The sequence below is a fragment of the Hordeum vulgare genome, chromosome 7H (genome assembly GCF_904849725.1).
Source record: "Hordeum vulgare subsp. vulgare chromosome 7H, MorexV3_pseudomolecules_assembly, whole genome shotgun sequence".
In the NCBI taxonomy this organism is placed as follows: Eukaryota; Viridiplantae; Streptophyta; class Magnoliopsida; order Poales; family Poaceae; genus Hordeum; species Hordeum vulgare.
This window is the reverse complement of record NC_058524.1, coordinates 626569334-626591322: the sequence shown is the minus strand read 5'-3', so window position 1 is coordinate 626591322 and position 21989 is coordinate 626569334. Positions and strand designations below refer to the sequence as shown.

Below are 21989 nucleotides of genomic sequence, written 5' to 3'. Positions count from 1 at the left end.
TCAGTCATCCTAAAAATTCTGAGGGAAGAAGATGATGTGGCCATACTGAACGAAACTATTCTGGTGTTGATACCAAAGGTAACAAGCCCCACACTCCTCACCCAATTCCGTCCTATCAGTCTTTGTAATGTCCTTTATAAAATAGCATCCAAGGTCCTAGCAAATAGATTGAAATCCATCCTCCCTGAGATCATTTCCGAAGAACAATCAGCCTTTGTTGGAGGAAGAATCATTACAGACAACATAATATCTGCTTATGAATGTCTGCACTTTATGAAACGAAGCAAATCAAAGAGGAATGGGTTTTGTGCCTTGAAACTAGACATGATGAAAGCATATGACCGGTTGGAATGGACATATCTGAGTGCTATGATGATCAAACTGGGTTTTGCACCAACTTGGGTTCATCTTATCATGCGGATGATGAGCTCAGTTACGTTCTCAGTCTTATTTAATGGGAAGAAACTGGAACAATTCAGTCCTACGAGAGGAATTCGACAGGGAGATCCACTATCACCCTACCTCTTTTTGTTGGCAGCAGAGGGCCTTTCGTGCCTCCTCAAAAACCACAATGAATCATCGCCTATTCACGGAATTAAAGTGGCACCAACGGCTCCGCCGGTAAGCCACTTACTGTTTGCTGATGATAGCCTGCTGTTTTTCAAGTCGAGTTATCAGGGAGCTACTATTGTATCTTCCTTATTGGAAACCTATTGTAGCGCTTCGGGACAGAGGATTAACCAATCTAAGTCCTCCATTTTCTTCAATAAAGGGTGTTTAGATGCAGAGAAAGAGAGTATCAAAAACATTCTTAATGTGCACAATGAGAGTCTGAATGACAAATATTTGGGCATGCCCACAGATGTTGGCAGTAGCAAAAATGGGGCGTTTAAATACCTGAAAGATAGGGTTTGGGATAAAGTGAAAGGATGGATGGAAAAGATATTATCCTCAGGAGGGAAAGAAGTTCTTATTAAGTCCATTGCGCAAGCAGTCCCGGTCTTCTCTATGGCATGCTTTAAAGTGCCCCGTGGGTTGTGCCTCCACATCAACTCCCTCATAAGGAAATTCTGGTGGGGTAGTAAGAACGGTGAAAGGAAGACCAGCTGGATATCGTGGGAGGTGATGACACGGCCTAAGTATGAAGGTGGATTGGGCTTTAAAGATATTGAACTTTTTAACCTAGCTTTACTTGCTCGACAAGCTTGGCGTCTGCTCAAGGCTCCGAAATCCTTAAGTGGCAGGATCCTAAAGGCACGATACTATCCCTCTACTTGCTTCCTGGATTCTCAGCTCGGGAATAACCCTTCACAAATATGGCGAGCAATCATCGACGGGAAGGAGATTCTCAGGATAGGACAGATCAAACGGATCGGGGACGGCTCAACCACAGAGATATGGAACCACAACTGGCTCCCGAAAGTTGCTTCCATGCGCCCTATTGCATGTCTCACGGCACAACGTCCCACCATGGTTGCCGAGCTCATTGATCACACATCAGCCAGGTGGAACCGGGATTTGATCACCTCAACTTTTCTACCGATTGATGCGGATGTGATTCTCAACATCCCTCTTAGCACCCGACACTATGAAGATTACTGGTCATGGTCACAGGAGAAGAAAGGGGTGTTTACTGTCAGGTCTTGTTATCGCATGCTCATCACTACTAAGCTCCGAAGGGAAGCTTGGCTCGCACGCAATGGCGGCCCGACGGATGTCAGCAGAGAGAGGAAATGCTGGGATGAGCTGTGGCGGATCCAGGTCCCTTCCAAAATCAAGATATTCTTATGGAGATTGGCCCAGACTTCTCTACCCACAGCAGATGTTCGACACCACCGCAATATGGCACCTACTCGGGCATGTGCGGTGTGCGGGGCAGACGACTCTTGGATCCACTCCCTGCTTACATGCACCATGGCGCGCTATGTATGGGTACTGCATAATCCAGAGTTAGTAGAGCACATGTTGGCGACTGCAGAACCAGACGCAAAGTCTTGGCTATTCTCCATGCGCTCATCATTGTCTGAGACCGAGATGACCAAGATCACGGTAACACTATGGGCAATCTGGTACGCCCGTCGTAAGTTAATTCATGAAGGAGAACACCAAAGCCCATGAGCTACACTAGCCTTTGTCAACCGCTATTTAACAGATTTGGAACTGAACAAGCCATCATCAAGATCAGCCCCTACACCAGTGCACTCCAATACTCGGCGATGGATCAAGCCCCCTGCGGGTTGGACAAAGATCAATGTCGACGGCGCAGTCTGCAAAGCTCCTCCCATAGGAGCGATCAGTGCAGTTTGCAGGGACGAGCAGGGAGCTTATCTGGGCTCATCAGCAGTTGTCTTCCATGGTTTAACTGATCCTTTAATTCTGGAAACCCTTGCATGCCGCGAAGCTCAAGCTTTGGGCCGAGACTTACTATTGCAGAAGATTGCAGTGGCTTCTGATTGCCTGAATGCTATCCAAGATATCAACTCTAGATCTGAAGGAGTAACCGGCCCTATTATCAAGGAAATATTGGATGGCAATAGTGATTTTCAACACATTTTGTTTATCCATGAAGGAAGATTATCCAACATGGAAGCTCACCACTTAGCTAGATATGCTTTGCATTTAGGGGAGGGACGCCATGTGTGGCTACTCGAACCCTTTGATACTACTATTATTCCTGTAATTCATATTAGTGATCAATAAAGCAGTTTTCACACCTCAAAAAAAAAAAAAAACCCAACAAACGCCGGAAGGTAAATCAGGGCGAATCTATCTAGGAAAAGTCTCACCTAGAAACTTATTTCGTAGCAACACGAAAACGTACAATCCTTATTTGAAGTCAGGATAGATGCTATCGGTTTAAAAAAAAGTAGATACTAGAGTATTGTGAAGCAAACTCTTGAGCCGATCATGAAGCAACCACGTGGACATCACTAAGCACCTCATGCACCAACTCTTCCAAGTCACTGTAGGACGTTCCGCCCGCCGCCACCGCAGCGGCCGCCTTCCGGCCGAGCTCGGCCGCGCGCCTCCTTATGGACTCCCCCTCTTCTGACGCGACAGCGGTGGAGATGGCGTTCGCCACCTTCCCGGCGTCTGGCACGGCGTCGGCGCCCTCCGCCACCGGCACGGCCACGCCGGCCTCCTCGAGCAGCCACGCGTTGGTGAACTGGTCGGCGGACATCGGCCACGTAAGCATGGCCACACCTGCGGCGGCCATCTCCATCACCGAGCTCCCGCCGCATTGCGTCAGGGACCACCCCACGGCGCGGTGGCGCAGGATGTCCAGCTGCGGTGCCCACCCCCGGATCACCGTCCCGCGGGAGGCCGTGGCCGCCTCGAACCCCTCCGGCACCACGGTGTTGCTCCTCACAACCCAGACGAACGCGGCGGTGGAGCTCAGCCTCAGAGCGTCGGCGACGCTCGCCGCCTGCGCCGGTGACAGCACCTCCTGCGATCCGAAGCTGATGTATACGGAGCCGTCGTCGAACGCGTCCAGCCACGCGGTCACCTCCGTGGGTTCCTTGCTGCCGCGCACCGCGGCGGCTTCCGACAGCGGGCCCACCATGAACACCCGCTTCGCCGCCATCGCGTCCTCGAAGCAGCTGGGCTCGAGCGCCGCGAACGAGTTGACCACGGAATAGGAGCTCTCCAGGCTCCACAGAAGGATCTGCCGGATCGTCTCCGACACCTCATCGCCGGCCACATGCATCCGGTACAGCCACGACAGGCGGTGCCACGGGAAGGCAGGCGAGCCGGGAAGCTCCGGGAAATGGACGACCCTCTCGTCGCCGTCGTGCCCCGTCGGCATGCGACGCCAGAGTGAGCGAGTGGTGGCGAGGTAGTGGACGCTGGCGGGCAAGAACGCCACATGCGGCACGCCGAGATCCTGGGCGAGCGGAAGCGTCCACCCCATGAACAGATCGGCTATAATGGCCGTGACGGCGTGGGGCTGGGCCTTGCACCAGGAGAGGAGCGGCGCGGAGAGGGCCACCAGGGACGCCATGAGCGGCCGGAAGAGGTCCGCCGGGAGGTGATTGGTGTTCTCGCCGCATCCGGCCGGCAGCAAGGGTGTGGACGGGAACGGCAGCACGACGGTGGCGACCGACGACGGCAATGTGGCAAGGAACCGGACGTTGCCTGGCGTGACGGCGACGGTGACGGCGAGCCCCCGTCGGGCAAGAAGAACCACCAGGTCGAGGAGCGGCAGCAGGTGGCCCTGGGCTGGGTACGGCACGACGAGCACGTGTGGCCTTGGCTTGCCATCGCCGTTGCTTGCTGCGGCTGTCTGTGGTAGCGCACCCATGGAGTACAATGGCAGGTGCAGGTGTGCAGCTGACATGCCTCCATCTCCATGGAGTATATATCTATTACCTTTGAGATCGGTGTCAGAATTTTTAACAAATTTTGAAGATGCTATGAATCTTTGAGATCCATTATTAAGAGCAACTTCAACATGGCGATTCAAATGGACGACGTTTTAATTCGTTTTTTGTCCGTTTGGGTCGGCCGCACACCTGGCTTCCGCCTTATTTTAGATTTTGGTTGGCACTATTCCCAATACGCCGATCCATATGTGCCGGCATTACAGTTGGCCGCCTTATTTCAACAAATAGCTCATTTTTGCATTGCTTTTGCATTCAAACATATAGTCAAATAACATAGTTTCAACTTAATAAAATATCATAGTTTTATAAGTCGAATAAAAGTAAAAATGACTCACATAGTTTTGCAAGCCGAATAAAGAAGATAGATCTATTGGTTGCCAACATGAGCCCACATATGCTCAATCAAATCATTTTGCAGTTGCACGTGAGTTTTCCAATCACACATGTCATGATGAAACTGAATGAATTGTTCAAACGTTACCGCTCCTCCATGCTCAGGCACACCATTCTCACTCTGAAACTGAAACCCTTAATCGTACAGACGTTCCGGGCGCTCATCTTCTCCGATCATATTGTGCATGATCACACAAGCAGTCATCACCTCCCACAGTTTCTGCGTGCTCTAGGTATTGGCAGGACACCGAACGATGCCCCATCGAAATTGCAAAACACCAAAGGCACGCTCGACATCCTTCCTAGCACTCTCTTGCTCTTGGGAAAATCTTTTCCTCTTCTCTTCGATAGGGTCTGGGATTGTCTTGACAATAGTGGTCCACTGACGATAGATACCGTCACCCATGTAGGATCCTTTGTCGTAGTTGTGGTCTTTGATAGTAAAGTTCATCGGTGGGCTGTTGCCTTCAGTCCGTTGATATCATTGGAGTACATTGAAAGCCTAGCAAACACCGTCGAGCGCTGAAGCACATTGATACCATTGGCAAACTGTCGAACAGCTTGTGGGCGTCGATGAAGGAGACGGCCGACGAAGGGAGTCGTCCGACGAGCGGGGCCGGCGTCCGACGAGCGTGCCGGTGAGGATCTGGCCGGGTCGGCGAGGCGGCTTCTTGGTCGTGGTCGCGGCCGGTAGCTGGCAGAGTCACCGGAAAAAATGGACGGCGGCGTCGACGACGAAGGGGCGAGGGTTGCTGTTGGATGGGGGAGACCAATGTGCCACCGATCAGCGGGCCCGATGGGAGGAGAAGGCGAGCGCACGCGCGTCCGTTTGGGTTGGCGCCTGTGCCGACTTTGTGTCCACGCCGACCCAAACGGATGCCAGCGGATGAAATGGGTCGTCCCGTTGGAGTTGCTCTAAGATATTGTGGCCGGTGCATGTGTTCCATACATATATAAGAGTATGCACACAGGGAAACGGTTGACAAAAAAATATAACCTATGTTTCTCGGGTGTTTCCAACAACTTTTTTCTTGGGTTAAAAAATTATCATGTTTGGGCTAGAGTAAATTATCATCTATGTTGTGTGTATATTAGCATGCTATGTACACATATGCTACTCCGGTGTTTTCAACAAATTTTATCACGATGTCACTGCGGTGTTTGTATGCGAGCTATCATCTTTGTTGTGCATATAATTACCACACTATTATCAAAGAGGTTATCGGGGTCAAAAGTTATGGTGGTATTTGTACGTGTGTTATTACCTCTAACGTGCGTATATAAGCATGCTTTTTTACACCAAAGTTATCAGAGGATATTTTTGAACAACTTTTATCTCAGGATTGAAAAGTTACTGGGTTGTTTGTACATGAATTATCAGCTATATTGTGTATATATTATCAATACTATTTATACAAAAGTTACAACGTGTATGTATTTCAACACTCCCGCTCTCAACTGCGATCTACTTCGCACAATAACATGAGCTAGGTGAGATGGCTATTGTGGTTGAGTACGATCTGGTTTGTCCTAGGTTTCAATTCAAGGCAACTCACTTTATTTTCCTTTGGCTTGATCCATTTTTACGTGATCAGATGGTAGCGCATGCGCTTGGATCTGATGCAAAAATCCGAACATCTAAAAAATAGCAATTGCCTATAACTATTATCTTTGAGATCGGTGTCAGAATTTTTAACAAATTTTAAAGATGCTATGTAGTATCTTTGAGATTCGATGGCCCTGTTTGGATACTCTAGCTTAGCTAGTGGTTAGAGTTAGTTTCTAGCTCATGACTAACCCTAAACTAACTCTAGCCAAATAGGTGTTTGGATGGAAGGGTTAGATTAACAATAGATGCACTTTATGAAAAGAGAGAAGTGATTTTTTAATGGGCCCCATGAGAACTAGCTCCAATTAGCATCTCTTGGCTGGTGAAAGAGAGAGAGAAAAATATTTTTTAATGAACCCCATGAAAACTAGCTCCAATTAGCACCTTTTGGATGGGATAGTATTTTTTAGGTGAGTTAGATGCAACTAGCTTCAATCTAACCCTTATGTTTGGATACTTTAGGGCTAGTTGAACCCAAACTAGCTTAAACTCTAGCCCATGAATCTAAAAGGGCCGATATGAAGATAAATTGCCGGCATGTTGAGTACGCAGTGTTCCATACATAGGAGTATGCACATCGGGAAACGGTTGACATAAAATATAACTTGTGTCAGAATTTTTAACAAAAAAATCTGAAGATGGAGTGTCGGTATGGTAAGTTGATAGATTTACATGCAATGAGGTTAGCAGTTCCCATACTATCTTCGCCGTGCTCCGGCTGTCCACCGTCACCTCACACACTCGCCATTAGGGCAATAGGGTCGCTGGCATGGAGGAGACATCGTCGGCGATGGGCGCCGACGGAGAGCATGAGCATCGGACGCTGCACACGCACAACGTGGCCGAGGTGATCCGAACCCTGCCGCTGGAGACGCGGTGGCCACCGTTCGCGCACCGCCGGTACCGAGGGTTCTGGGTGCCCGAGAGATTCCTGCCGGCGCTGGCGGCCTTCTACGACCACTTCGAGCCGGCGCCGGGCGACGTGCTTCTGGTCACCTGCCCCAAGTCCGGCACCGCGCCGCGCACCCGCCGTCGTCCGCCGACCACCCGCTCCTCGACCGCAACCCGCACGGCTGCGTCAGGTTCCTCGAAGGCGTCTTCTTCGGCCGCTCCGTCGAGGAGGCGCGCGACGTCCTCGCCGCCGCGTGCCCATCCCCGCCGCGCGTGCTCGCCACCCACTGGGCATACTCCCAGCTGCCGGAGCGCGTCACGGGCGGCTGCCGGATCGTGTACATCTGCCGAGACCCCAAGGACGAGCTGGCATGTCGTGGTACTGGTTCCTCAAGAAGGTAGTCGCCCACGGCGCCATTGCCACCGGCGACGACCTGGACTTCGCCGAGCTCTTCGAGGTGTTCTGCGAGGGCCGCAACGGATGCGGGCCGGTGTGGCGGCAGGCGGCCGAGTACTGGGAGGCGAGCAGGGAGCGGCCGGACAAGGTGCTCTTCCTCAGGTACGAGGAGATGCTGCGAGACCCGGCGGGCAACGTCCGGCGGCTGGCGCGGTTCCTGGGGTGCCCGTTCACGGCGGAGGAGGAAGACGCCGGCGTGGTGGGCGCCATCCTGGAGCTGTGCAGCCTGGAGAAGCTGCGGAACCTGGAGGTGAACAGGAACGGCGCGCCGGGGATGCCCATCGTCTCCAACGACGCCTTCTTCAGGAAGGGCGTGGTCGGCGACTGGCGCAACCACATGACGCCGGCCATGGCGACGAGGCTGGATGCCATCGTCGACGACGCGCTGCGAGGCACCGGCTTCTCCTTTACTCACTCTCGCTCTCACAACGCGGAAGAAGGCCCTGTTGTACGTGCGGATTGAATGAAGCACAAGTAGTAATGTATTACGTGTTCTACAAAAAAAAAGAATTTACAATGTACGTGTTCTGCGTATTCAAAACGATATTACATATCACCAATTTTTAGGGTTGGAAACATGGGAATGGTGTATGATCATCTTCTACACTTTGGTTCCTGGTTATATATGCATCTAATATAAGGAGTTTCCTTTAATCTTCAAATAAAAAATTAAAATAGTTCAAAATTACTTAATAGATTAAAGTTGACTTTGTTTTGCACTGGTATCAGAAATTTCAGAAAAAAAAACTAACATTAACTTCTTGGAAAAAAAGACAAAATTTATTTGCTACTATAGGTCACTATTTTGACTGAAAATTAGTCTTTTTTGAAAAGATGTCAATGTGTAAGTTCTTGCAAGTACAATGAAAGATCAGATTCATTTGAAAAATAATTTCATTTAAAAAAAATTGAATGCTATAGTTTTTGCATATAGAGTCTATATACACCCAAGAACGTAACATATCTGTCCGTCTTTTTTCCTTTACTTTATGTGTTCGATTATGTGTGCGTGCATGTTTGCGTCGCATGCATATGCTGGTGTTGTGCGCTGTGCGTCTCAGTGTGTGAATTCGTTTGAGGGTGTGTGTGTGTGTGTGGAAGACTACGCCATGTATGCGAGATACATTCTATTTCGACGTGTCGAGATACAATTAATCTTTAATTTAAACACTATATCATAAATATATGCATTTCAGTTTGATGCAACAGTGTGAAAATTGCGCTACGATATTACTTATTTTTGTGAATTATTGTTTTGCTCACGAATTCAACACTGTTTGGGATTTTCAGAAAATGTTCTCGTTTTCAAAAATCGTGCAGAAAATTAAAAAAAAATTCCTGTTTCCAAAATTTGTTCACAAATTCCAAAACTGTTCATGTTCCAAAATTTGTTCTGGATTTTTTAAAAATATTCTGGATTTTTGAAAATTGTTCTTCAAATGTGGAAAATATTCTGCACTTACAATTTTTTTCTTGTTTTCCAAAAAAGATCCGACGTTAACAAAAACATAGGGATTTTCAAAAATTGTTCGCATATGGTTCAAAAATTCAAGAAATGTTCGCTTTTCAATTTTTGCTCATGAATTCAACATTGTTTGGGAATTTTAGAAAATGTTCTCATTTTGAAAAATTGTTCACAAAGTTAAAAAAATGTTCCTGTCTCCAAACTTTGTTCATGAATTCCAAAACCTTCCATGTTTCGAAATTTGTTCTACATTTGCAAAAAATGATTGGGATTTTCGAAAATTGTTGTTCAAATTACAAAAATGTTCTAGAATTATAAAAAATGTTCATGTTTTAAAAAAAACAAATCTGGCATTAACCAAAAAACCTGGATTTTCAAACAAGGTTCGGAGATTGTTTATAAATTCAAAAAATCTTCGCTTTTTAAATTTTGCTCATGGATTCAACATTGTTTGGGAATTTCAGAGAATGTTCTCGTTTTTGATAAATTTTTCACAAAGTTAAGAAAATGTTCCTGTTTCCAAAATTTGCTCACGAATTCCAAAATCATTCATGTTTCAAAATTTGTTCTCAAACACAAAATGGTTCAGTTTTCAATATATTTTTCTGGTTCTAAAACTTGTTTCTATTGATTCAAAAAATGTTCGAGTTTCAAAACTTATTCGTATTTTCATAAAATAGTCACAATTCCAAATAATGTTCTCATTGTGAAATTCAAATGTTTGCTAGAGGTTTTGTATTCGATCCCTTTTACTGTCAGGCGTTTTAATATTTTGTGAATTATTTTTTTAAAGTTTTGCTGATTGTTGTCATTTGTTTTACAGTGATGAGGCATGATGTGCAATGGTACCAGCTTTTTGCGGCGGCTAGCAGTCTGAACGATTCTGCAGTTGGTCGTGAGTTCGAATCCCAGCCAGATTTTTTGTTGATTTTTTACCGTGCCCTACCACAAATGGGCTAGCCCAGCTCGACACTTTCCTGTGCGAATGGTGCACTCCCTGCCGCAAAGAGCGGCGTATAGGAGCTACCGTAGAGCAATGACCTCTAGATTTCAGAATTCAATTCAACCTTGCTGCATCTAGTGGTTGGAACCAGGCTTAGGAAAAACATTACTGCAATTGCTCCAGCTGTGAATGCGTCATAGCAGATATCTAGTTCTTCATTTTGCGCCTGCAATGAAATTGCCATAGTGATCTGTAATAATCGCCGCAATAAAACCTTCGAGTGAATCAATCTTGAACCCCGCATCCACATTTAGCTTGACATGACCAGTCCCGGTCCAATCACCTTTCCTAATTTTTTGTTTCAGCAAACAAGAGATGATAAAGTTAGCCGCTAGGGCTCTCACCCAGCTCAATAATCTTTTGTTGTTTGTGTTTCTCCCCCATGCATTAATTTTCTTATTTCGCGGAGTAAATTGCCAAAAACTAGCACATTTCGCGTAACCGTGTGCAGTAGCTATCACTTTACGATTTTGTACGGAAAACTATCAAAATTTTTCTAATCCATTGCTAAAAACTACCAAGTGTGAAAACTGCTCCATTAACCTCTTCTAAACACCTTTCCGACATGTTGGGCCCACAAGTCAGGTTGACCATTAACTTTGACCGTTATTACAGATAGGACCCGCACGTCAGACCTTTCTTCCACCTCTCTCCACCCTCATGTGCATTACATCGAACAGGTTATGTGTGTCTCGTCGCAGAGCACGGAAAGCTCGAAGGCCGCCTCCTCTGCTGCGGGTGTGGCACCGGCGGCGTCGCCACCCGAGGGTCCGCAACCGACGAGGACCACCAGCAGCCCGGCAAGGTCGACGGCGCGAGGCAGCTGTCGTGGGCGCAGGTGGAGGCCATGACGGCGATCTTCACGTCGGCCGTGGTCGGCGAGGGCGGCTTCAGCACCGTCTACCTCACGCGCCCCGCCGGCTCCTCCCAGCTCACCTAAAACCGGATTTATAATTTAGATGGTTCCAAACAGGGCCTTAGAACTTATAAGTCCTTTTAAGTCCCATCGAAATCAAACAGGAGGGACTTATAGAGACTTAAAGTGGGCATTTGAGACTTATGAAATAAGACTCTCAAGGAGAGTCTTATAGGGACTTATAGTTGTAATATGGTCTTTTAGTCCATGTTAAGTCCTAGAAATCAAACAGGTAGGAACTTTTTAGGAACTTAGGATTTATATAAGTTGAGACTTAAAAAAGTCTTAGGACTTATGAACCAAACAAGGCCTTAGTAGTCCGTGTAGGCTTTGGAGTCGAGGCTGGAGTCGGTTAGGTACTTTGGCGTAGCTAGCTTATATATCCGCCGACGGATCGATTCCGGGAAGAGATGTTGGAGGAACAAGATATTCTCCTGCTCTACTCACTACTTTGAGTGTTCCGTTGATATCTGTGTACGCAATACAAAGCAATAAAACTTGAGTCAATCATATCAGAAATGTCAGTTTGATGATAAAACTTAGGAAAACACTTCCTACCTCTGAGGCGACGCAAACGTCAGACCACCTGTGATCCGTCGATGCGTGGTTAATCCCACGGTTAAAGCCTAGGTGTTGCTACCTCACAAAAAAAAAAACTGATGCTAACGACCGTATTTGACACCACACATGCCCAAATCCTTCTCCTATTGAATGTCTCCCTTAACCTTCGTTCTTCTCCAAATAGCTCGCTCGAGCGTCAAGCCCTACTGGAGGCTGGAAAAGGGCTTGTGGATTTTCCTTTTTCATATTTATTTTTATATATTTTTAGGACTTAGGGTTTAGGGTCTAGATCCCACGAGCACTTTTCAAAATTTTGACAAACATTCTTATAAAGTCATGAACTTTTTTCCAGAATTGATGAAAAATGTCAAAACCAATGAACTTTTTATCAAATTTGTGACATGTACAAGCGAGTGAGCTAGGAAACCCGATCGAGTGAGCGAGCAGGCGACAACAATAAACTGATCAAGCAAAATTAAGCTAGTTCTTGGGCCAGCCAAGGCGAGCAGCACATGAGCGCGAGTTGGCCCTCAAAAAAACAAAAAAGAAGAAGGGACTCCCCGCTTCCCGCCATAACTTGGGCCTGAAGTCTGGTAAACGAACGAAAGACTAAACTGGATTGTGTCTGCCTGTACTTCCACAACAATTCCAACGATTCGTCTTGGTGACAATTCCTTTTCTCGCACCAGAGCCCATGCAGCATTGCAAGCACCCGTTAACGATCCGGTGCCTGCAGCATCGCTGGCATGGCCAGCCCACTAGCATGATGCCCTATTTTTTTCTTCAGTTGATTCAGCAGAAAGAAAACGTCCAGATTTTCTATTTGGTACGAAAATAAAAATATGAAATCAAAAAAGGTTTACTGATTTAAGGAAAAAGGTTCATTCATTTGAAGAGAATTTCATATTTTTAAAAAAGGCTCATCAATTTTGAAAAAATGTTCATCAATTTCAAAAAAAACTTCATTGAAATTGATTTTTTTTGTCCCATTTCGAAAAAGTTCATTAAATTTTTAAAAAGTTCGTTAAATTGAAGAAAAAGAGTTCATAGAAATTCAACACTGTTCATGTATTTTTTTTTAAAGTTCATAAATTTTAAAAAAATCATCAATTTTTATAAAAGTTCATTAATTTTCGAAAATATGTTCATCAAATTTTAAAAAAAATCATCGATATTCAAAAAAGTTCATTCAATTTTTGTATGTTAGAAAAGGTTCATCGATTTTCATACAAAAGTTCATCAATCTCAGAAAAACATTCATTGAAATTTTAGAAAACTTCATCAACATTTAGAAAAATTCATAGAATTTACAAAAAATAAGTCATTAACAGGCGCTTAGATGGGGCGGCCTATTTACTAGCGCCACAAGGAAACAGTTAACAAAAATGCACGCCAAAGAGGAAATGCCCACTAGGGAACTCTCTTGTAACAACTCGTCTTGATGCCTTTGGGTAGTGCATCGACGTGAGGATCCTCTCCCTCACAGTTACAGTGATTCTTTTATAGAAAGACGAACCTGCTATGTAAATTGTCATTTGTGTATGGGAAAGACAAACCAAATCGGATGCTCCAAAAAATTGACGGAAGAGTCAGAAACATGACATTGAGAAGCTGCTATATGTTGGCAGGCAGGTCAAGAGTAAGCCGGATTAGTTGCGAAGATCCCATATATATTCCCATGGAATTATACCTCTTTTTACGGGGAACCATGCATTGCATGGAATAATACAGAGCCGAAATTAAGAGGAAGTAGAAAAGTCGATGGATGGAGAGGCTTCCTTCTGGAATGGAATATGCTTCGTATATCTTCTTCTTACCTGCATCGCATCCTCTTTTTGACGGAGCTTTACTCTTCTTCCAAAGAATTCTCTCCTTGCTTTCTTTGACCAAAAGCCCACCGTACTACTGTATATGGATAATGTAGTCAGTTCCCAGCTTCCCTCCATGCCACTGCCATTGCCAACCACGGCAGGCAGCATATGCTTCAAATATTCCAAACTGACCAACCCCCCTGCTGCACGCCATAACAATGTGGCGCCTCCCCACAATTCGATCGTATCTCCATGACTCCATGCCTCATTGGCACCATTGAAGTAGCTGGGACCTAGTAGCCTGGGAGTTGAGGTTGAGAGATGAAGTTCGGGAAGAGGCTCAAGAAGCAGGTGGAGGAGAGCCTCCCGGGGTGGAGGGACAAGTTCCTGGCATACAAGCGCCTCAAGGTGCTCGTCCGACTCGTCTCCGGCTCCTCGCCGCACCGTGCCGCGGCGGAGGCTGCCTTTGTGCGGCTCCTCAATGACGAGGTCGACAGGTTCAACGCCTTCTTCCTCGAGCAGGAGGAAGACTTCATCATCCGCCACAGGGTACGTACTAACTATATATAACTATATAACACGCGTACCGTTGGTGGGGAAAGATACTGAAAGAGGGCTGTAACCTGCAATCGGACGTAATTGGAACAATGTGCAGGAAGTCAGGGAGACGGTGAAGGCGGTGGCCGGCGAGGAGCCGTCCGAGGCGGAGCGTGCGGCGCAGATGAGGAAGGTGAGGAGGGAGATCGTGGATTTGCACGGGGAGATGGTGCTGCTCCTCAACTACAGCGCCGTCAACTACACAGGTTTGTTTCCTCCCTTGTGGCTTGACAATATATATGGAGGCTCTTTTTCTAGTAACATTTTTTGGGCACGCTTTGACCAAAAGAAAATTTGCAAGGTTCGTGGTAGTATCTGAAGAAATTCAGAAAACAAAGCTTTGATTTAATTTTGTTTGCTCTCTTCGATCTGCAGGGCTGGCCAAGATACTGAAGAAGTACGACAAGCGTACGGGGCGGCTGCTCCGGCTGCCCTTCATCGAGGAGGTGCTCAAGCAGCCCTTCTACAGGACGGAGCTCATGTCCAGGCTCGTCCGCGAATGCGAGGAGACCATGGAGGCTGTGTTCGCCTCAGACAAGAGTGGTGACTGGTGGACGAGGAAGCGCTGCACCGGCACCGAGATGGCTCCTATGGCAACAGCGCAGGGCATCTTTAGGAACACCGTCGCGGCGCTGGTGGCCATTAGGGAGCTCCGTAGCGGGAGCTCAACGTACGGGCACTTCTCGCTGCCACCATTGGAAACGGAGGCCGCCTTGACTGAGCAGGGCCAGCTGCTGTCCATCCAGGTTGCCGATACATGAGTTTAAATGTTGCTATATATATATACTAGCAAAAAAACGGAAGAGAAAATAACACACGCTTTGAACGTAATATATTAGCACATTTGTGTTGTCGACGATGGCCTCAGTGCTCACACAACGAAAACGCGTTTGAATGTACAATCACTCGGAATAAGATGAGAAATATGTTGTTTCTCCCCACGAGATTTTTCAAAGGTGTGCATGTGTGGTTAACGATGTTTTCTTTCCTCTCAATTTGGTTTTAATTTAATGGATATTTATTGCAATTCATATGGTCGTCGGAAAGAGAGAAAAAAAAACAATGCATTACAGATTAAGTTTGCACCAAAAATAATATTTAAAAAGTATTCAACAGCTAAAAATAACATCCTATTTAGATTCTACATATTTTTTTAATCAAATTTCATATATAACATGTTAAAATCGGAGTTACGGTTTAAAAGATATGGATAATTTTGTTTTAGATAAAATATGGATTGATTAACTAAAAAGTAAGGGTTTTTTTTGTTAAAACAAAAAAACGTTTAGGCTGACTTAAATAGGGACGGCGGATTGATTACCTGAAACATCAGGGAGTTTTCTGTAAAATGCAAAAAAAAAACGGTTCGGCTCTGACTAAAAGATGGACCGCGGGTTGATTATCTAAAACTGTGAGGACTTTTCTGCAAAACAACAGAAAACGGTTCGTTCTGACTTAAAGTTGGACTGCGGGTTAATTAACTGAAACTGCGAGGGCTATTCTACAAAATGACCGACGACGGACGACAGAAGCGCTGCGCGCTTTATTATTAGGGGAGATATGTTCGATGGCCACTTACCGGCGCTAGATTATATGATATGAGTAATGCATATTGCAGTCTTTTTTATTTAGAGTGAATTTCACCTTTTACCATGTAGTTATATATTTGTGACAAATATTACCCCTTTGATGAAACTTTTATCGAACGAACCTGCTCAAACCCATTCAACTGAGATTTAACCAAGTCTCAATCGACCATGCAACATTTTTTACCATCGTTTCCAACTTTGTTTCCTACCGGTTGGAGCATTCGTCTTGCTGGTTGAAGCATGCCGTTCCTCATCGGTTGTAGCACATCATCTCACCGGTCGCAACATCCTTCATTGAAGGTTCCTTTTAATTAGTAATTGTAATATCATTAGTTGTTCTTGCTTGCAATACCATCACAACATTTTTTGTCGCTGTTTGTAACATCCAGCCGTGCCGATTGTAGCAAAAAAAAAAAAAAAAATACACCGACGTCACTCGACTGAGGCTTCACTAAGTCCCAGTCAATTGAGTTCAAGACATACTCATTATTAAAATATCAGTTTTGAAGACTTTTAACACTGTTTTATCCCGATTTTGTATTTTACATATTTATGCTAGATATTATCGGCATGTTGCGCTAATGATTTGTAACAAAAAATGTGTAAAGATCGGAGGGCACCATTGACGATCTTGTCCATTTCTTCCATTCCTGCTTGTTGTGCAGATATTTTTTGACCTCAGACATCACCTTACACCTTCCCTAATGAACATCCATAGAAAAACGATAGTCTAAAGCTTCTAAAAGGGATATTCTAGACGAATTTCAACTCAACAGATAAGTAGTGTCACAAATGCATATTTAGGGGGTAAAATGTGAAATTCACTCTTTTACTATCAAACTTGCCCGTGGGTTCCAAGGGAAAAATTGTACGCCACATTCCGCGTCCTGTATTTCATCGACGTCCCATCCATCCGCCTTTTTTCTGACTCTTCCGAAAATGGCAGCAATGTCCACCTGATCACAAGCCTCTAGATGTGATCAGTTTAAGGTGATGAGCTCATCCACGCCATAATTTAAACTAATCTCTCGATGTGGACCCTCATTCCCTTACGGTAACTCCAACGGGACGATCCAAACGGACGGCGATTTTATCCGCTTTTCGTCCGTTTGGGTTGGTTCGACGGACACCAACGTCCGTTTCAGCGTTTGGGTCTACGCATGCGCCCAATACTGGCCCAACTCATTTTTGCCAGCGCGTGAAAAAAAACATTTACGAAAATAATAATCAAGCATTAATTAAACATTAAAAACCGGCCAGAAGGTCGGCGAGAGTCCATGCGTCCCCATTACATTATTAATTGAAAAAAAAAACTAGGCGTCCTTGTCGTTGGCGGCGAGGTTGGGCTGCGCCGGAGCGGGGGCGGGCTGTGCCGGTGGCGGGCAATGCTGGTGTCGGCGGTGGCGCAACGGGTGAGCTTGTTCGCCAAGCGCATCGCCATCTTAGCACGGAGGTAGACGACCTCCTTCAGGACCAGCGCGAGGGGGTAGACGATGATGGTGTTGTGGGCGAAGTTGGGCGTAGCACGGGTGCGGTCGTGCGCATGGCGCATCGTCCTCTCAGCCTGGAGGTAGGCGACGACAATGTCACCGTTGTACATGGTTGTCGGCTAGGGTCGCCGACTAGGTCGCCGACGGGGTGTCGAGATGGGGACGAGGGGTGGGGAGTTCTGGAAGCAGATGGCCGAACCCCACCGCACGCTTGGATTAAAAAAACCCGACCACAATCGCTGACGCGCACTACTAGAAAAAAGCTTATAGATATACGCTTACTAGTAGCGCGGATTTATACCTCTCGCTACTGCTATTTAGTAGGAGCGCGTGTTTTTACCCATCGCTACTACTAAGTTGATAGTAGTAGCGCTGATTTTTAACCCTCGCTACTACTAAGTGGTCTCAACCGTGCCCTCCGGGACATGCAATAGTAGTAGCGCGTGGTATAAACAAGCGCTACTACTAAGTTGATAGTAGTAGCACGGATTTAATTATAACCCACGCTACTACTAAGTTGATAGTAGTAGCGCGGATTTAATTATAACCCACGCTACTACTAAGTGGCCTTCAGTGTGCCCCGAGCTCCTCCCTCAAAACCCTCCTCTCTCATCTTCTCCCTCAAATCCCTCCTCTCTCATGTCACTCTCCCCCAAATTCCGTCGCCACTCTGCTCCGCTGCACCGAGCCTCCTCCCCGCCCTCGCACTGCGCCCGCGGGTCGCCAGAGTCGCCCGACGGCCGAGCTCACGAGCGCCCAACAGGCCACGCCCGAGTCGCTTTCCTCCTCTCCTGGCGGACCGCCCCGCCGAGTGCTTGCCGGCACAACCCCATCCACCCCAAGGACCTCAAGGCCGGAGCCCTCTTCTCCTCACCTTTCTCCCGTAATTCCCCTTATCTCTCTAATCTTCCTTCTCTCTCTTTGTTTGAACGAACTGTAGGAGACAGCCATGGCCGTCCCCGAGCTCCGAGGCCAGCCAGGCTTCGCCCTTAGGCCCTTGCCGGCGACGCCGAGGGGAGGAGGAGGGAGGAAGGGGGCGGAGAGTCGGCGGCTAGGGTTTCCCCCCGTCGCTCGCGGGAGTGACGCAGGGAGGAGGGGGCGAGAGCTCAAAGGCAGGCCCATAAATGCGAACACCGCTCGCCACTACTAATGCAACAACCTCTGATTTGCAGATGGGGTTAGCATGGAACAATTAAAACTAGATGATATCCGGCGCGGTGCTTCAGGTATCAATTGCAATATATTTCAATGCCATTTGATTGTGTGAAATACAGATATTTCTATTAATACTAACATGTAAACATTTTTTTATAACAAACTTATTAGATTTGACTGTGTATAGTTGTAAAATATTTATTGAAGATATGTGGAATAATGTAATGAAAAATATTTTTTCATGCATGGTTGTATGTGGTAGTGGATTTTTTTCCACATGCATAGTTGCATGTTGAGGTGAGTTGATGATATGGCATTCTTGCATGTTAAAATAAATAATGGACAGTGCTATGCCCCGGCGCGCCGGCGGAAACTTTTGGCCGGCCGCACGCGAGCCGTCCGATCCGTTAGATGTTTGACCGTCAGATATGTCCATGCGGCCAAAGTCATCGATTAAAGCAAAAATAAACAACGATGTAGCAAATTTCGATCACGGATGTAATAAAAATATGGTTGTAGCAAAAAATATCAATGTGGTCGTAGCAAAAAAAAACACCGATGATGCGTGGTAGCAAAACAAAAATGTGGATAATAACCGGTGAACTCGGTTGCAACTCCGTTGAACGTGTATGTAGCTTTTTTAGTGAACAGCTGTAGGAAAAATTGATACTGAGTTGTACTCTCACAAGAATTCGAACGATTCACGTAAGAAAAAAAACAAGATGACGTCCCTCCCCGTCTCCATGGGTAACTCCCCAGATTTTATTTCTGATCATATTGTAAACAATCTCGTCATTATCTGAGAAATAAAGTTTTTGATTTGTCAAAAAATAAAAAAAACGTTGCCCCTTCCATTGGGTAGCTCACGTGCTGCACCCCCTGAATCCGCTTTACTCTGTAGGCGCCGCCACCATGCTCGGCGGCCCCACGGTTGGCAAAAAGGAGGCGGTGGAGGGAGACCTTGGCACTTCGAGTTCTGATTATTCAAGGTCCATGGAGATGGAGATGGAGATGGAGGGTCCAAGGCGGGAGATCTGTCGCCTTCGTCTTTTCCGGTTCAGGGTGAGCCTTCCTTCTACCTATTGTGGAATGGTTAAATTAAGGAGCAAAATAGACATTTTATATTTGCTGGCTTTCATGATTCTTAGACAACACTGATGCTTCAGTTTTTTTTTTTTTTTTTTTTAGAAAAGGAGAAAGACACCCGGCCTCTGCATCTGATCGATGCATGCAGTCATTTTATTAATTATTCATAAAAGAGCTTATAAAGGAATACATCAGTAAGATTAAAGCCACCGTCTAGGCAACATATGTCGCTACTTCTATACAGTTGATGAAGGGATGCTGATAGTCTTAAACTAATACCAAACAGACATCGCAGCCAAACCTAACATCTAAGACCTGAGGCCCCAACCAAGCCACCTGTCGGGTATGGGGCACCCACCGGTCCGACGCACACTCAGAGGTCGCCGCCGCCAACTGCCATCAATCCATCTTTAGAACTGTACTGAGGCATCCACCTTGCCCGGTCTAGCTGCCGTCGAGGCCACCGCGACGCCAGACAGCGTCGCCCTCCTGCGCGAGTCCATCTTCGCACATCAGATGCCTAATCACCACGGTGCCACGCCATCGAGATCCGTCGCCTTCAATGTGCAGGATGAAGCACCGCTCCACCGAAGAAAACATCCTCTGGTCCCCCGAGTCCGCGTACACCTCCAAAAATGACACCCCCAAGGGGAAGACGACACAAGCGCGCCGCCGTCTTCTGATCTATCGATCTAGGGTTTCCTCAGGAGGTAGCAGATAGTGGTCTAGAACTTCTCCTTGGCGATGCCTTCAAGAAGGGAACGACGCCGTAGAGCGTCGCCATCGTCGGCCTTGGCATCTAGAGAAGAACAGGTTTTCACCCAGATCTGTTCGGAGAACTCCATCCTGCTTCTTGTGCACGGGTCGCCGCCTTCTCTGTCGGAGACTAGATCAAAAGATCCACGGTGCCAAAGCAGCCCGACACTGACTGGACTACGAGTGGGAAGACGTAGACTGCAAAGATGACGCCTTGAAGAAGGTAACGACACATAGGCGCTGTCGTCACCCACCACGACCGAAGTCGGATCACGGCTTTCACCGGCAGCCGCCCGTCCCCACTCGATGCACAGCCAGCCGGTCGACCAGTTCCGACGAAGAAGAAGGCCACTACCATCAAGCCTAGGGCTGGTGCCCTAGACATCCTCGTGTTGCAGATCAAGTCCAGGAGCAGTGCACCGCCGACGACGATTGAGATCGGTAGCACAACGAATCAGCCCGACTAAGTCAAGGGCAGATCCACCGCTGCTGGTGCCGTCCTCCACCGCCGCCGCCGCACCAACGCCATGTCGCCGTCGGTCTGCACCACCGCCGCCGGTCTGCCCGGAAAGGAGCGCCGCCTCCCAATCAGATCGAGATCCGAGGAGAAAATCGCCGCCGCCGCCACGCCACAAGGGCTTTGCCCTGTGACGCCCCAGGCGACGGCGGCGGAGGGGAGAGGAGGTGGGGGCGGCTGTAGGAGGAGGGCGGGGGCTCCCCGGTGCGAGGCGGCGCCGCAGCACGGAGGAGGTTGGGGGAGGGTTGTGATCTAGTTGGTTGATGTCCTGATGCTTTAGATATTTGACTTGTTTTATTTTTGGGCACTTTTTCATTGTCTCAGGAGGGTTTGCGTCCTCCTGGTTGGGGTGTGCGTCCTAGTCAGTTTTAAACCGAGGATTGTAAATTAAACTAGGGTATAGGCTGAGGACTGAAATGTGCACTTCCCTCTATAAGAAAAGAGTTACATGTTTTTCCTTTGAAGCTCAGGGGTGTCTGATTTTGAAGAACACATTAGGAGCTTTTGTTCTCTATACCACCTAACTCCAATGGAATCTAGATGCCACTATGATTGTTTTTCGTTTTCCGGGTCCTAATCAATTGATTTCGCTAATGGCCTTGGATCTCTGAAAGTGCCCTTTTCATATGTATGAAGTGGGTCAGAGCACGTGAGTTGGTCAGACACGGCAGAATAGAAATTGAACAAATTCCCCCCTCCCCCTCCCTCCAAACGTAGAAATGGAAACGTATGTCCATCTCGTATTGTACATTGCAGACCATCGTACATAGACAATATGTGATGTGTATACGTATCGTGGCCTGTAGCGTATAATAATGTATAATAGAAGATGGATATACATTTTTCCTTCTACGTTTTGTGAGAGCGGGTCCACCGAGGCGAAAGTGGAACGAATTTTGTAGATAGCTATCATTATTGATGTGTTCAAAAGGTGTGACAAGTGACTAACAAGTGGGCAAAAGATTTCATTAACTTGGCATATATGCTTATTACTTTCAACATGCTGATTAGTATTGAACATCTACGTGCCCTTAAATTTAGCAAGAGGAAATAGAAATGGCAATCTTGTTCGGCTCCAGCATGTATTGTTAATTGTCCACCTCACAATAGTCTGTCGGATAGTAAAGTTATTCCATCAGTCGTTTGAACTTGGCTGCCTCCTTTGTCTTTCATCGAGATTCTTTTAGTCCACTTACTTGGCTGCCTCCTTTTGTCTCGAATAGACATTCTTTTAGTCCACTTGACTGTTGTTCTCTGAATGGTCCCAATCATGCTCAAGCATAGTAGTACTCCACATGTTAAATATCT

General features: G+C 46.8%; 2 protein-coding genes and 1 pseudogene across 2 annotated transcripts; 2 read left to right on the top strand and 1 right to left on the bottom strand.

Annotated features, from left to right (window-relative positions):
- Nucleotides 1-2755: 2755 nt before the first annotated feature.
- On the bottom strand, nucleotides 2756-4321 carry LOC123411917 (UDP-glycosyltransferase 89B2-like). Its single transcript, XM_045104872.1, has one exon. The coding sequence runs from the start codon at nucleotides 4301-4303 to the stop codon at nucleotides 2906-2908; it is 1398 nt and encodes a 465-aa protein (XP_044960807.1). The 5' UTR covers nucleotides 4304-4321; the 3' UTR covers nucleotides 2756-2905.
- A 2800-nt stretch (nucleotides 4322-7121) lies between these two features.
- On the top strand, nucleotides 7122-8309 carry LOC123413316 (annotated as a pseudogene).
- A 5431-nt stretch (nucleotides 8310-13740) lies between these two features.
- LOC123412185 (SPX domain-containing protein 3) lies at nucleotides 13741-14967 on the top strand. The gene is made up of 3 exons (XM_045105126.1): nucleotides 13741-14040; nucleotides 14147-14294; nucleotides 14464-14967. The coding sequence occupies exons 1-3, from the start codon at nucleotides 13813-13815 to the stop codon at nucleotides 14847-14849; spliced, it is 762 nt and encodes a 253-aa protein (XP_044961061.1). The 5' UTR covers nucleotides 13741-13812; the 3' UTR covers nucleotides 14850-14967.
- The last annotated feature ends 7022 nt before the right edge of the window (nucleotides 14968-21989 follow it).